The following is a 14733-nucleotide window of genomic DNA, read 5'->3' as shown; positions in this document are numbered from 1 at the left end:
ATCACAAATTCCTACCTTTGGTTCTGTTTCAGAAGAATGATATTAAAAACTGAAAGAGCCAGATGTTGGTGGCACATGCTTTTAATCCCAGCACTTGAGAGGCAGAAGCAGGCAGATCTCTGTGAGTTCAAGGCCAGCCTGGTCTCCAGAGTTAGTGCCAGGATAGGCTCCAAAGCTACACAGAGAAACCCTGTCTCGAAAAACAAATACATAATTGAATTTCATGTACATATTTCCAGCAGTGATTTTCTCATTGTAAGATCCCAACTTACAAGGAACCACTCGGAACACAGTCCTCTATGAGATTAAAGATGGAATCAGCTCTGTGTCTGCTGTGTGGTCTATTACAAATAGATTCTAAGAACCTCTAGGAGTTGACATCATAGCAGATGCAAAAAGCTGATTACTGGGTACTTAGGCCAAATCTGGTTTTCATTGGGATGAGTAGCCTTTAAAAAGTAGTTGAATCTTTATTTGGAAAATGTCAATTAAAGGTTTATACCACAAACACTTGAAAGACCCCCGAAGAGGTACTTTCGTAGAAGGAGACCCGTACACAACAATCAGCGAGACCACGAACTTGGATGCAAATAGCAAGAGGCTTTATTGGATACACGGGTACCCGGGGCGACTTAGCTTCTGTGAGGCCAAGCGCGCCGAGCCAAGGGAGAGGGGTCCTTATATAGCAAAAAGCGCAAGCGAGAAGCAGGGATTCTATTGGATAATTCAAATGAGGCGCAGTACAGAGCTATTCCCATTGGTCAATATAAATGAGGCGCTACTCAGAGTTATTCAAATGAGGTGCAGTACAGTGTTATTCAAATGAGGTGAAATACAGAGTCATTCAAATGAGGTAAAGTACAGAGTCATTTCTATTGGGTGGTTCAAATGAGGCACAGAGCCATTCCAGACCAGCATATTCTCAAGGTCTGTGGTGTTTGGTACAACAGACTCAATTCCCCCTCCACGTCCAGATGGCTGACCTTGGGGGCGGAGACCTTGGGACGGAGTGTTCCTCATCGGGCGGGGGCTCGGGGGCAGGGCCCCAGGCCGGCTCACTTGGTGTTCGCTCTCGTGCCGGCCCACCTGGTGCTCGCCCTCGTGCCGGCCCACCTGGTGCTCGCCCTCGGGGCTCCTCGCGGGCTCCTTGCTCAGCCCCAGCCCCGGGGCGCAGTGCCAGGCGGGTGGGCAAGGGGCATGGGGGCCCCGCCGGGGTGGACCAGCTTTGGAGGGAACCGGCGGCCGGACGTACGGCGGCGGGGGAAGTGGAGGCCGGCGGGAGTGGAGATCGGGGAGGCACAGGAGCGAGGAATCCGCCGCGCGCCCCATCAGCTGCTGACCGGAGGGGGAGGCAAACTTAAGAGCTAAGGGGCAGGGGTCTTTCATTCCCCCATTTCCCTTGTAACTGAATGGAATCTTTCATTCAGAGGTCTCTGGATATTCTAGATCTATTTGCTTTAGCTGGTGGTATTGTTGAGTTAAGACTAAGGCCTGTACAACAGATAGTCGTTCTCTGATGAATTGAGTCATCTTGTTCAGAATGCAGGGACCAAATATAAGGATCAAAAATAGAATAACCAGAGGTCCCATGAGCGTGGATATGAGGGTAGTGAACCAGGGGGACTTAGCAAACCATCCTTCGAACCATCCTTGTTGAGACTCAAATAGCTGTTGCCTCTGTTTAAGCCTTTCCCTAAGTTTGGCCATGCTGTCCCTAACTATTCCTGTATGATCTGCATAAAAACAGCATTCTTCCTTGAGGGCAGCGCATAGTCCTCCTTCCTGTAGAAATAATAAATCTAACCCTCGTCTGTTCTGCAGGACTACCTCAGAGAGTGATGTTAAGGATTTCTCAAGTGCGCTGACTGACTCTTCTAGGGCCTGGATATCAGTATGCATGGCTTGCTGTAAAAGTTTGAAATGACTAGTTTCCTGTAAGGCAACAGTACCGGTCCCTATGCCAGCTGCTATACCTCCCATAGTTATTCCTCCTAGTAATAGGGCCACGGTTAAGGACATTGGCTCCCTCTGATGCCGGGTTGACTTCTCTAGTATCATGTAAACATATTCAGGTTGGTGATATGTGACTCTGGGCCAAAGTTCTGTCAATATACAAAAGTCAGTAGTGGCATTTAGGATGGTGGTAGAGACGCAAGGGGTCAAACCAGTACTGCAAGCCCAATAAGTTCCATAAGGGGCAACAAGGTATCGGCTGTCCTGAGATAATGGCTCTACTTGGTTACATAATTCTTGATATGAGGGAGGAACCCTGCCTATGCATAGTCCCTTTCCTGAGACCTCAGACAATGTAAGCTTGTGCTGCATGGCAGTTCCACAATTGGTAGGCGCTGAGGTTTGGTTAGAGTAGTTGCCCAGTACTGCTACGTCTTCATAATACGGGGGCTGGGAAACTAGGCATAGCCAGCATTACTGAGTCTTGCTGGGGTCTGAGAAATTGAGGGCCAAGTAAGCCCCTTGTATCAGTTCAAGTAATCTGTCCCCTGTCCCTGGATATGGGGAGGTGGGGATGTGAACTGGAGTCTTAACCGTAAGGGTAGTAGTTTTGGATGAGGGCGTTGGCGAGGGTGGGAGATGGGGTAGAGGCCTATGGGGCCGAAACCCATGAGGCTTGGTGGGAGGTTTCTGGTCTGTCAGAACTGGGTTTGGGCCTATGGTTTTGGTGATAGTTTCTATTTTGAGTCGAATTTTGAAGATGGCCCCCCGGTCTGGTCCCGACAGGTACCAGCGAAAGCCCCAAACATATCCCTTCTGCCATTCTGTTGCTTTCTTACCCTTATCCGTAAAGGAAATGAGGAGAGGCATAGAGGTGGTACCGGTGGAGCCCTTTTGCCATCCTCTGGTTACCTGAATCTTGTCCCATGAGGATGAAGGCTTCCAGTAAGCATCCCCTGTTGTTTCACATCCCCAAGCGGCACAGAAAAATTGTCCATGACCCCCACAAGTCTGAGTCTGCTTCCAGGCCCGTCCGTCTCTAGGGCAGACATAAAAGTCCTTGCCCGACAGTTGGTCTTTGGCCCATTGACTGCTGTATCCAGGAGTGGTTTCTCTCTAACTTTGGAGTGACCTGCGCATTCGTGGCAAATCGTTGCCATTGCTGCAAGCTTTAGGGTAACAATGTGAAATGTCCCAGATATCTAGACCAGCGACCAAGTCACAGAAATCGGGTGTCAATGTAGGCCACCATATACCGAGGGCATGGTTTTTGGTGGTCTCATAAATGACCTCCCCGGTCTGGGAAAGAACCTGCCAAGTTAACGCATGAATGGTATGGGGGCTGGTTGCTACATGGGGGGTAAACAGACAAACAATCAACAGGAGGGTGTACGAGAGAGTCTTATCTTCAAAGGATTTTGAGTGCCGTGCGCGGTCCATTCTGATGCAGTGGCTGAATCGGTGGGTCGAGCTGGCTTTACATGGGAAGCATATATCCAAGCTGCAATGCCGTCTACTTTGAGTGCGGTGGGGGTGGTAAGCAAAACGATGTAGGGTCCCTTCCAGCGGGGTTCGAGGTTCTTGGTCTGGTGACGCCGGACCCAGACTGTGTCCCCGATCTGGTAGGAATGGGGAATGGCAGGATGGTCCCTCTGGTCTTTATAGGCTTGAGCAAGGGGTTTCCAGACCTCCTGTTGTACTAGTTGGAGGGCCTGTAAATGAGCTTGGAGAGAAGGGGAGTTAGCGAAATCTGAGACATCTTGATCAAGAAAGTTAATGATAGGGGTAGGTACTCCATACAGGATCTCAAAAGGTGTGAGCCCATGTAGCCCAGGGGTATTGCGAGCGCAGTAGAGTGTTAGGGGGAGTAGGAGGACCCAGTCTCTAGTGCCAGTTGTAAGTGACAATTTTGTTAAAGTCTCCTTGATTGTTCTATTCATCCTTTCTACCTGTCCTGAACTTTGGGGTCTATAAGCACAATGTAATTTCCAATCAATCCCCAACAAGGTGGCCACTGACTGACTTACCTGGGAGACGAAGGCGGGCCCATTGTCTGTTCCCAGTACCTGAGGCATCCCATAACGGGGAAAGATTTCTTCAAGCAATTTCTTAGTAACGATCTTGGCTGTTTCATGTTTAGTAGGGACGGCTTCAACCCATCCTGAAAAGGTGTCTAGAAAAAATAATAGATACTTGTATCCATATTTACCTGGTTTAATCTCAGTAAAATCTATCTCCCAATGTGTTCCGGGCCGGTAGCCTCTGACCCGGTTCCCGGGAGGAAGCTTCAGTCTGGATGCGTTGACTCGGGCGCACACATCACATTGCTCAGTTACCTGTTTTAAAATGTCATTCTTCCCCAAAAGGAAATTGAATTCCTCTTCTCGTTCGAGGAGCTCCCGCATCTACTTGGAGCTCAGATGTGTCATCTTATGTAAAAATGTCACTAGGTACTTGGTTACCCGGTAGGGGATGACAGTCTTTCCTTCATAAATCCAATCCCCGTTTGGTTCCTTTGTGGCTCCCAATTTCTCTAGGGTTTGGATGTCTCTTTGTTCATAGTCCCATGAGGGGGAGGGACGGTCGTTGGTGGGCTCTAGAGCCAGGAGGTTAGTGTTGTCTGTAGTCAGGGCCGCCTCTCGGGCCGCCAAGTCTGCCCTTCGATTGACCCTTGCTTCAAAAGAATCCCCTTTTTGGTGTCCGGGGCAATGTATGATACTTAAGGCGGCGGGCAGATGAAGAGCCCTTAGGAGAGCGAGGATTTCCTCCTTATTTTTAATGTCTTTCCCTTCTGAGGTAAGCAATCCCCTCCGTCTATAAATTTCTCCATGTATATGGGCAGTGGCGAAGGCGTAACGACTGTCTGTGTACACGGTGAGCCTCTTACCTTCTGCCAATTTTAGAGCCTGCGTGAGTGCTATGAGTTCTGCCCTCTGCGTGGAAGTTCCAGGAGGGAGTGCCTGGGCCCAGACAACTTGATTCTCTGTGGTGACTGCTGCGCCCGCCCTTCGTTCTCCTTGATGCAAAAAGCTGCTTCCATCCGTGAACCAGATATGGTCCGGGCTGGGTAGAGGCTGGTCAGTCAGGTCGGGTCTCGCCCCATGGGCCTCGGCCAGTACCTGTAAGCAATCATGAGCCTCGGGCTCCCCAGGGAGGGGGAGCACGGTGGCTGGGTTCAGAGTCACCAAAGGCCCAAAGTGGACCCGGTCTTTGTCCAACAGCATAGTCTGGTAATGAGTCATTCGGGCATTAGTAAGCCATCTATCTGGAGGCTGTCTGATGACTGCCTCAACAGCATGAGGGGCATGTATGGTCAAAGGCTGCCCCAAGGTTAGCTTGTGAGAATCTTTTACCAGCAGGGCTATAGCGGCAATCATTCGAAGGCAGGGTGGCCATCCCGATGCCACAGGATCCAATTTCTTGGAGAGGTATGCAGTGGGCCTTCTCCAAGTCCCCAGTTTTTGAGTGAGGACTCCCTTAGCATAGCCCTCTTCTCATCTACAAAGAGTTCAAATGGCTTAGCTAAGTCCGGTAGACCCAGGGCTGGTGATTCAAGGAGAGCCTTTTTGATGTCGGTGAAGGCTTTCTTTTGGGGCTCTTCCCATTTAAAAGCAACCCCTGGCCGAGTGAGGGGGTAGAGGGGAGCCGCCATTTCGGCAAACCCGGGGATCCATAGGCGGCAGAAGCCTGCCGTTCCCAAGAACTCTCTCAGTTGGCGGGGATTTTGTGGGGTGGGAATGTCTAAGATGGCTCGCATACGGGCTTCCGTTAGCCATCGCCGTCCATCCTTTATCTTGTATCCTAAATAGGTCACCTGTTTCTGACATATCTGGGCCTTCTTGGCGGATGCTCGGTACCCTAGGCTCTCAAGAGTCTGGAGGAGGGCTTGAGTGGCCTCCTTACATTCCCCCTGGGTTTTGGCTGCCAAGAGGATGTCATCTACATATTGTAAGAGGATTAGTGCGGGGTACCGAACCCGGAATTCTGCCAGGTCCTGATGTAAAGCTTCATCAAAAAGGGTAGGGCTGTTCTTAAACCCTTGAGGTAACCTAGTCCAAGTTAGCTGCCCAGAGATTCCAAGGTCAGCGTCCTGCCATTCAAAGGCAAATATGGGCTGGCTGGTGGGATGCAGGCAGAGGCAGAAGAAAGCATCTTTAAGATCAGCTGCCGACCAGAGAAGGAGGCAAACTTAAGAGCTAAGGGGCAGGGGTCTTTCACACTCTGTCATTACATGTAAAATTCTTCCGGATAGATTTTAGGAAATGCATAGTTCAGTCTTCCTCTATATCAAACTAAAATCTCTGGGATAGTTCCAAGATAACCATATTTCTTATACATTGCCAATAAGATTTTAAACTGTATCCATAGTTGAAAGTTACTGTTTTAGATGGTGCCCAGAAGCCTTACTGAGGGAAATAAAGCATACACAAATAACCTGATTCCTTGAGGTTGCCCAGGGGCACCAACATCCAAAGGTGCATTAAAGGTAGAGGTATAAATGTATAAAGAAGCAGAAAGTTTTTCAATGGTTATCCTTTTAAAAGAAAGCCATGCTTCCTACTAAAAGCAGCTGAATTAAAAATCTTTGAGGTGACTTTCCTTTCACCTCTGTAAATTGAATTACTTCTTTATATAGGTTGCTAAAAATTCTATAATCATATACTATTAAAAATGATAGAATTTTCCTCCTATGTTCTTCAAATTGAAATTTATTTTAAGTCAAGGTTTGCCAAGCATTTGCTTCACTTTTCCTATTTATTGGCAAACTAGGGTTCTAGATTTCCAAATCTAAGTAATTAACTGAAATAACAAAATTAAAAACCTTACTGAGATTTGTCTCCAAGTTCTCATCCACTTTCTTCTAGTGAATTAGCATGCCCTTTGGATCCAGAATGATCTCTTGACTTCTCAACAATGTCCTGGCAAAACGGCCCTGTGCCTTAGGCAGTGACATCTTAGTTACATGGACAAAACTGCATGTGTGAGTCACAATAAATCTTTCTAGCACTATGAATTCCATGGGCAAATTAACACTAGAACACTGCAGTGTGATTAGGTTCTCAGTAAGAGAAAAGCAGTGTTGAAGATTCATGTATTAGCTGAAAAAGTACACAGTAATAAGAAATAGCTTTCAGCGTTGCAGACCTTGGAAACCTAAAAGTTAAAACATCAGGTAAAGTAGCAGGTATTTATTATTCTAATCTACTGTAATCAATGAAGAAATATAGTAAGAAATAAGAAATAAAATAGCATGTTCATAAAAGAATGACTAGAAAACAATGTGCAGAAGAGTTGAGGAAGACAGTGGAGAAAAGATTTAGAACAGATTGAAGGATATAAATATCCAAGATTAAGAAGTATGGATACCACTGAGGATGCTACTTCAAAAATCCAGAGAGAAAGTGATGAGGGTTGAAACTAAGGTGTTAGCATCAACAAGTTAAGGGAAATAATTAATAGAGAGGTACCAAAAGGGAAGTGTCTAGGCTCTAATATGCCTTGTAAGAGTCTAGCTTTATGGCCGGGAAGTGGTGGTGCACACCTTTAATCCCAGCACGCGGAAGGCAGAGGCAGGTGGATCACTGTAAGTTCAAGACTAGCCTGGTCTACAAGAGATAGTTCCAGGACAGCCTCCAAAGCCACAGGGAAACGCTGTCTCGAAAAAGCAAAACAAACAAACAAAAAAGAGTCTGGCTTTAGCGACTGGCTGGAGAAGAGGAGATATGCATTTCATGGCTCCTAGAAATGAGAACTTGGCAAGTATTTGGTTTCAGATAGGTTTCATTTACCAGAAAAAATCCAAGATCCTCTCCACTTTAAATGCCATTTTCAGATAAATAACAAATGCATTTTTAGTGTGGACCATGTCGCAAGTACAATAAAGAAATTTCAGCATTGTGGTATCTTATTAATGAGAAAGAAGGTGAGATGGAAAGGCAAGACTAGTTCTGAACCAACAGAATTATTTTTTTCAAATAAGACTGCATCAAATAATCAAAAAGAGATTCTTTTTTCTCAACAATTATATTGATGTTTTAGCTTAATTTATAACATACAGGATAGATTTTTTTCTATTTCAGGATGATGCAGGGTAATTTATTTCATTTTGCCATAGTGAAATGTTCAACTTGAGCTTAAAAACAGTACTGTGGACTTGGGGAGAAAATAGAATCTCACTGACAGCAAATTTTATGTACCAATTCGTTTTTTCAAGATATTCTGGTCAGACAAAAAGCCTTATTTCTCACAATTTGCTCTACTTTTCTAGAAAAACAAAGTATCTTCAAATAAAATTAGAATTTTTTCTTCTATTTGTTTAGGGTATTGATACTACACTTTTACCAAATTAGAATATATGAATGTAAATAACAAGAGGATGATAAAACAGTTAAGAAACCATTGATTGGCATCTGCAGGTCAAGGGAAACCCATATTTCACATGAATGATACTCAAGATCAGATTTCGTAGGTTGCCTAACCCTGAGTGGTTAAGAACATAGAAATCTTTAGGTGGAATATGGTGGCTACAGTCTATAATCCCAGGTACTCAGGAAGCTAAACCATAGGCTCCCATGTTCAAAGCCATCCTGAGTTACAGGGTGTGTTCAAAGTCACCCTGAGCATCTCATCAAAATTTGATTCTCAAAATTTATATAGGTAACAAAATTAACTATAGACAGTTCTCACAATCCCTGGATTCAGTCTTCAACACTACAAAAGAAAGAGATCAATAACACATGGGAGAGTTGGAGAAGGGGTGGAAAATGGGGATAGGTGAATAAAAGGGGAGATGTTTAAAAATACTTCATCTAGAGAATGAAAACGTACATTCAAAGGGGAAATACAGCTTGAACAATTTCATAAAAGCATGACCTCATCATAAGTGACCATCAGACTAATACCTTTCCCTGTGTTAGGGAATTAGGAACCTAAAAAAGGAACCTGTGTTAGGTAAAGTGGTTGTCAATATTGATAGAGTTATGGCAATAGGGTTTATTGAAAGACAAAAAAATATAGCTTTGGACAAAAGGAAATGTAATTTATAGCATTTTCATTAGATTTTTCTGTGATAAAGATGATGAATTAGAGGCAAAAAATAAAGGAAAGCTGTGGTGATATCTTGTTTGGACTCTAACAAAGAAAGCTTGCTTGAAGATCAGAGGACAGAGCTAGACACTAGTTAGCCATAGAGGTCTGGAGGTTTGTACAGACAGACAGGAAGTGAGATGGCTGGACTGCTGAGAGAGGAGAATGCATGGCAGAAAAATACAGGAGCTAAGTCTCTTTTTGGCTGGGAATTCGAGTAGGTAAGTTGGCTGTGTTTTTGCTTCATTGTCTCTCTGATCTCACAGCATTTACCCCTATCTCTGACACTGGGCTTTTATTACTAAGTCCAATTGGAGCATTGGTACAAGTGGTGCCCAAATTTAAGGCACAAATTCACAAAAAACCACTTGCCTGTTTTTGCAGCCACCAACAAAGGCCCGAACTAGATGCAGGGCTCATGCCAGAGTCACAACCCTAGCTGCTTGGTTCGTTTCTCTTTTTTCCCTAAGGCCCTAAACTAGTTTGGAAATTTTTTGTTGCAGCCTCTATCCAACAAACTCCAAAGGCCCGATACTCCAGAGGCACCTGGGCTTCAAACATGCCAGCCCAACTTACCCATCCTAGACTGGCTGACAATCTTCAGGAAGCTCCTGCCACACGTGATTTTTATCAAAACAATACTGGGTGCATTTTTCAGACATCTGGCTCTGTCTCCTTCATGGGTTGTGAGCTTTCCCTAGACCATCGGGCATTCTGAATACTCATCTACATATAGCTATATCTGAGCTGGGGCAATGGATGAGTGAATAAAAGCTTATTGCTGCAAAAGCATGAAGACATGATTTCAAAACCTCAGTTTCCACGTAAATACTGGATGTTTGACATAAGGATCTATAATCCCACGGCTCCTATGGGTAGATGAGAGATGGTGGCAAGAGAATCCACAGAAACTCCCACCTGGATATATAATAGAAAAATTTATTTCAAGCAAGGTAGTAAAGGACCAACACCAGAACTCCACACGTACTGTGGCATGCACCTGCTCATATGCACATACACTTAAAAAAACATTAAAATCATGTATGTATACACTGCACTCAACATAGTAGATTACATCCATACTCTGCATCAACCTCCTCATTCATGTCATCATTGGTTAACTGAATTAATGGCATTTCCTTTAACATGATCAATGTTTTTATATTAGTGTTTTTGCTGAATAAGAGTTAGTACATATCAGGTCTGAAATTATGTGCTGCAGACACTAATACAAATTAGATTAGCGATTGTATATTCTGGAAAACCTTCTCTACATAAGTATGCTTTTTCAAGACTCCTAATTGACTTTCATACAACATTTGCAATTCTACTATAATTCTGCTTCAGTCAAACCTACTTGATAATCACTTCTGAATCAATCTGTCTCTTCAAGAGTCTCAAAGATGTGTTTAAGTATAATAAAATCATAGGAAGCATACTTATAATTTGAAGGTCAATGATATTAATGCTTTTCAAAATGTATAAACAAAGTATTTTAGAAATGTAAATCGTTTTGAGTATGGAGGTCCAGATAAGGATCGCTGAAGAGAGGAACATTTCACCTATACATTGGTAGAGATGATGAGGGGCCCACAATAGGCTGAGTCCAAAATAACAAGGAGGGCATTGATATAGAAGACAGAGATTAATTCAGAAGTAGTGATCCAGTAGGTTTTACTTAAGGACAAGTACGTAAGTGGTGATCAAGCAGATCTGACTGAAGAAACAGAGCACCAGAGTGGCAAACAAAGTTGTAAAGTCAATTAAGAGACATGAAAGAGTAAAGTATATAGAAGGTAAGCCTGACTTATTATAAATATACAACATAATTAAACTTATGGGAAACTATGAAAGCAGTACTAAGAGGAAAATTATCACTAAATGCTTAAATAATTTGGAGAAATGTCCCAATAGCAATTTAACAGCACACCTAGAACCTCTAGATGAAAAAAGAAGCAAACTCACCCAGGAGGAGTAGGAAATAATCAAACTCAGGAATGAAAACAACTAAATAGAAACATAGAACAATTTAAAAAAAATCAAGGATACAAAGAGATGGTTCTTTGACAAAATCAGTAAGATAGACAAACCATTACACAAACAACCCAAAAGGCACAGAGAAAACCCAAATTACCAAAATCAGAAATGAAAAGGGGGACATATTAACAGGGAACCATCGGGTCACACTTCAAAAACCCATTTTCTGTAAGACTGAAAAATATAAAAGAAATGAACAATTTTCTGGATAGGTATGGCATACGAAAATTAAATCAAGAACAGGTAAACAATTTAAACACACCTATAACACTTACGGAAACAGAAGCAGTCATTAAAAGACTCCCAACCAAAAAAGCCCAGGGCCACAAGGTTGCAGCACAGAATTCTCCCAGAATTTCAAAGAAGAGCTAATACCAAAACTCTTCAAGTTGTCCCACACAATAGAAACTGTAAAAAAAAAAGGATAACCACACCACAATTAACTACTCCAGAGAAGAGCAAGGTAACTAAGAAAACCCTAAGAGAGACACATGGGTCTCCCTGGAAAGGGGAAATTGATGAGATCTCCTGAGTAAACTGAACCTGTGGCCTAGGGAGGGGAAGGAAGGCTATAGGGCAGTTGGTGGAGGACCAAGTTGGGGGGGGAGACATGGAAAAGATATGTTGATATGGGATGTTCTTATGATGTTAGTGAGAAAAATGTTGTAAGGGAAATGCCCAGGAATCCAAAAGAATGACCCAAGGGAAGAATCCTAGAAATAGTGGAAAGGGTGCCTGAACTGGCCTTCCCCTGTAATCAGATTGGTGACTACCCTAACTGTCATCATAGAATCATTGAGTAATGGATGGAAGCAGATGCAGAGATCCATATCCAAGCACCAGGCCAAGATAAGTAAGTCTAGTCAAACAGAGGAAGAAGTGATTTTATGGAGTGGTTAAAATTATGATGGGAAACACAGAGACATCCTACACGCTATCCTGGGACCTCATCAACTTTAGAGATAGAGCTGGTAGCTTGTGTGGGACCAAACTAAGCCCTCTGCATGTGTGTGATAGTTGTGTAGCCTGATCTGTTTGCACGAACCTTGGCAGTGGGACTAGTATCTATCCCTGGTGCATGAGCTACCGTTTTACAGCTTGCTCAGCCTTAATGCAGGAGAGAGATGTGGTCCTGCCTCAATTGAAAATGCTAGGTTTGGTGACTCCCATGGGAGGCTTTACCCTTTCTGAGGAGTGGATGGGGGTGGGTTGGGCACCAGTGGGCGTCACAGAAGAACAGGAGGGAAGGAGAAGTGTGGTTGTCATGTAAAATGAATAAAAATTTCTTACGAAGTACATAAAAGCCATTACACCCCAAGTAAATGATGCAGTAGTACCAAAACTTTGCTGAATTTGGACAGAACTAGAATTCTACAAGCCTGGATAAGCAGCTGAAGCTTTCTTATAAACTTGGTTGTGATCTATCATAGCATAAAATAAGTCACTTTCTTCTTGGCTTAAATTAAGTAGTAGTATCTAAAACTGTTTTTTAAAGAGTTTTTATATGGAATATTATGAAAAACAAGCCTTACCTTCCAAGTGTATCCGTCTTCTGGTGCATTTAATGTAGCTAAAGACAACCAGAGCTAATTAAGACACCATCTCCCAATGTATCCTATAATAACCCACAAAAACAAAAAGTTAGAAACAGTAAAGCGTTCCCAAGACAAGAACAAGAAAAGAAGTGAAAAGTCTTAAGTATGAGGGAAAGCCTCTATACATCTTTACAACCACCTTGAAAAAGTAAAACATGATATGGGAAAGGATATTTTAAAGGCAAAATACAAAGGTGACAATGGTAATACTGGAAGGAATAAAATTCATTACAACAGAATATCACCAAAAGATGACTGGGGAAAAATGACAGTATTACAATAACAACAAAATTACTGCAATTAATACATATCTTAACATAATTCTGACTCTTAATTTTCTGACATTCCAATTAAAAGACATGGATTGACAGATATGGTAGCATAAAGAGATCAAGCTATTAGTTACCTTCTACAAATGCAATTCAGTGGCAATAAGACAGCCTGAAATTTACATGTGCCCACAAACAATATCCATACTGATAGTATACAAAGTACATTTTAAAGAGACAAAGAAAGTTACTACATATTGATATCGTGACTAAAACAAAACAAGGACACATGCATATATTTATGTGACATTAGCATACCAAATTTTATGAAATAAACACTATTAAGCAAAAGATAACAGATTTCAACATTATATTGGGTGATTTGAATACAAGATTATTACCAACAGACAGGTCATCACATCAAAAAGAAAACAAGGAAACATGTTGCATAGAAATGAATGAACCCAACTAAAATCTAGAGAATATTCCAAGGAACAAGAGCAGAACACATTCTTCTCAGCAGCCTAAGGATTTTTCCTAAAAGATAGTTATATTTTATATAAAGCAAATCTTAGCAAACACAAGATAACTAAAGTAATTTATTCTAATGACAGCATTTTAAAAAAGTACAAGCCAGCACAAAAAAAGTAAACTATAGGAACTATTCACAGAGATTAGAAAAATAAAACACTTTGAAAAATCAATGAGTCTCTAAAGAAATTGGAAGTGGGTTTAAAAATCTTACCCAAATAGTGGTAGGAATGAAACTGAACATAATTAAAATGAAGGAGAATGTAATATAACCGAACATTGTTGGGAAATAGAATGAAAGTTATTACAAGAAAGAAATCTATTTCTGTAACTCTCTACATTTTAAAAATTAGGAACTGGAGGTGGCTCATCAGAAAAGGGTACTTGCCAGCAAGTCTAAATTGAATTCCTGGAAAACATGGTAGAAAAAAAGGGGAATGAACCTCAGAAAGATATCCTCACCTACCATCCACATATGAGTTATTACATGTGCACACCTGATTGTATGCTAAGTTCATGAGTACACACACAAATGTTGAAAATATCAAAGAGAACTCAAATATGCTTAGTAACAAAAAATGACAAAGTGCAGAACTCATTATCATGGGTTCAGATTTTTTTCATTCAATGAATAATAGTTTTTTACATAATATTCTTATTTTTACAAAATTATAATTTCACATATAAATCTCTTCTGCCTCTCCCCACCGCAACCCTCAAACATCCCCTCTCTCCTCCCCTCCACATAGAGGGTGGAGCCCTCCATGGGGACTCCCCAAATTCCACAACATCATCCTGGGCTGGCCCTAGGCCCTCCCACTGGGCTCTCAAAGTCCCTTCTTATACCAGGAAAAAATAGTAAACCACTACCAGAGGCCCCATAGGTTGTGGAGCCCTCCTTGTTGACATGCACTTTCAGGGGTCTGGATCATTCCCTTGATGGCCTCCCAGACAGCAGATTGATGTCCGTGTGCTCCCCCTTGTTCAGGTCAGCGGTTTATGTGGGATTCACCAGCTGGTTCAGAATCTTAACACCTAGAGCACCAAGAATGCTGAGCCAACACTAATAAAATCAAACCAAAACCAAGAATACAAAAGAACCAATGAAATTATTATTTCTATAAAAGGATAAGGATGAATGAGAAATGCTTAGCCAATCAAAACCAAATAACTAGAGAAGGCACACCAAAATAATGATAGAACAAGATTCAACTGAGATGCAGAAGAAAAGATGAAGATAGATGAACGGAAAGATAAGGAAA

The 14733-nt window shown here is 42.5% G+C and overlaps 1 protein-coding gene across 1 annotated transcript; it reads right to left on the bottom strand.

The window, feature by feature from the left end:
- Window positions 1-1419: 1419 nt before the first annotated feature.
- On the bottom strand, window positions 1420-4358 carry LOC113839223 (MLV-related proviral Env polyprotein). The gene is given in 2 exon segments (XM_035453931.1): window positions 1420-3302; window positions 3347-4358. Coding segments are annotated over 2 exon segments (2895 nt in total).
- Window positions 4359-14733: the final 10375 nt, after the last annotated feature.

This window comes from Cricetulus griseus, unplaced genomic scaffold (assembly GCF_003668045.3).
Source record: "Cricetulus griseus strain 17A/GY unplaced genomic scaffold, alternate assembly CriGri-PICRH-1.0 unplaced_scaffold_85, whole genome shotgun sequence".
NCBI lineage: Eukaryota > Metazoa > Chordata > Mammalia > Rodentia > Cricetidae > Cricetulus > Cricetulus griseus.
Note: the sequence above shows the minus strand (reverse complement) of the source record. Positions and strands in the feature narration are given on the sequence as shown.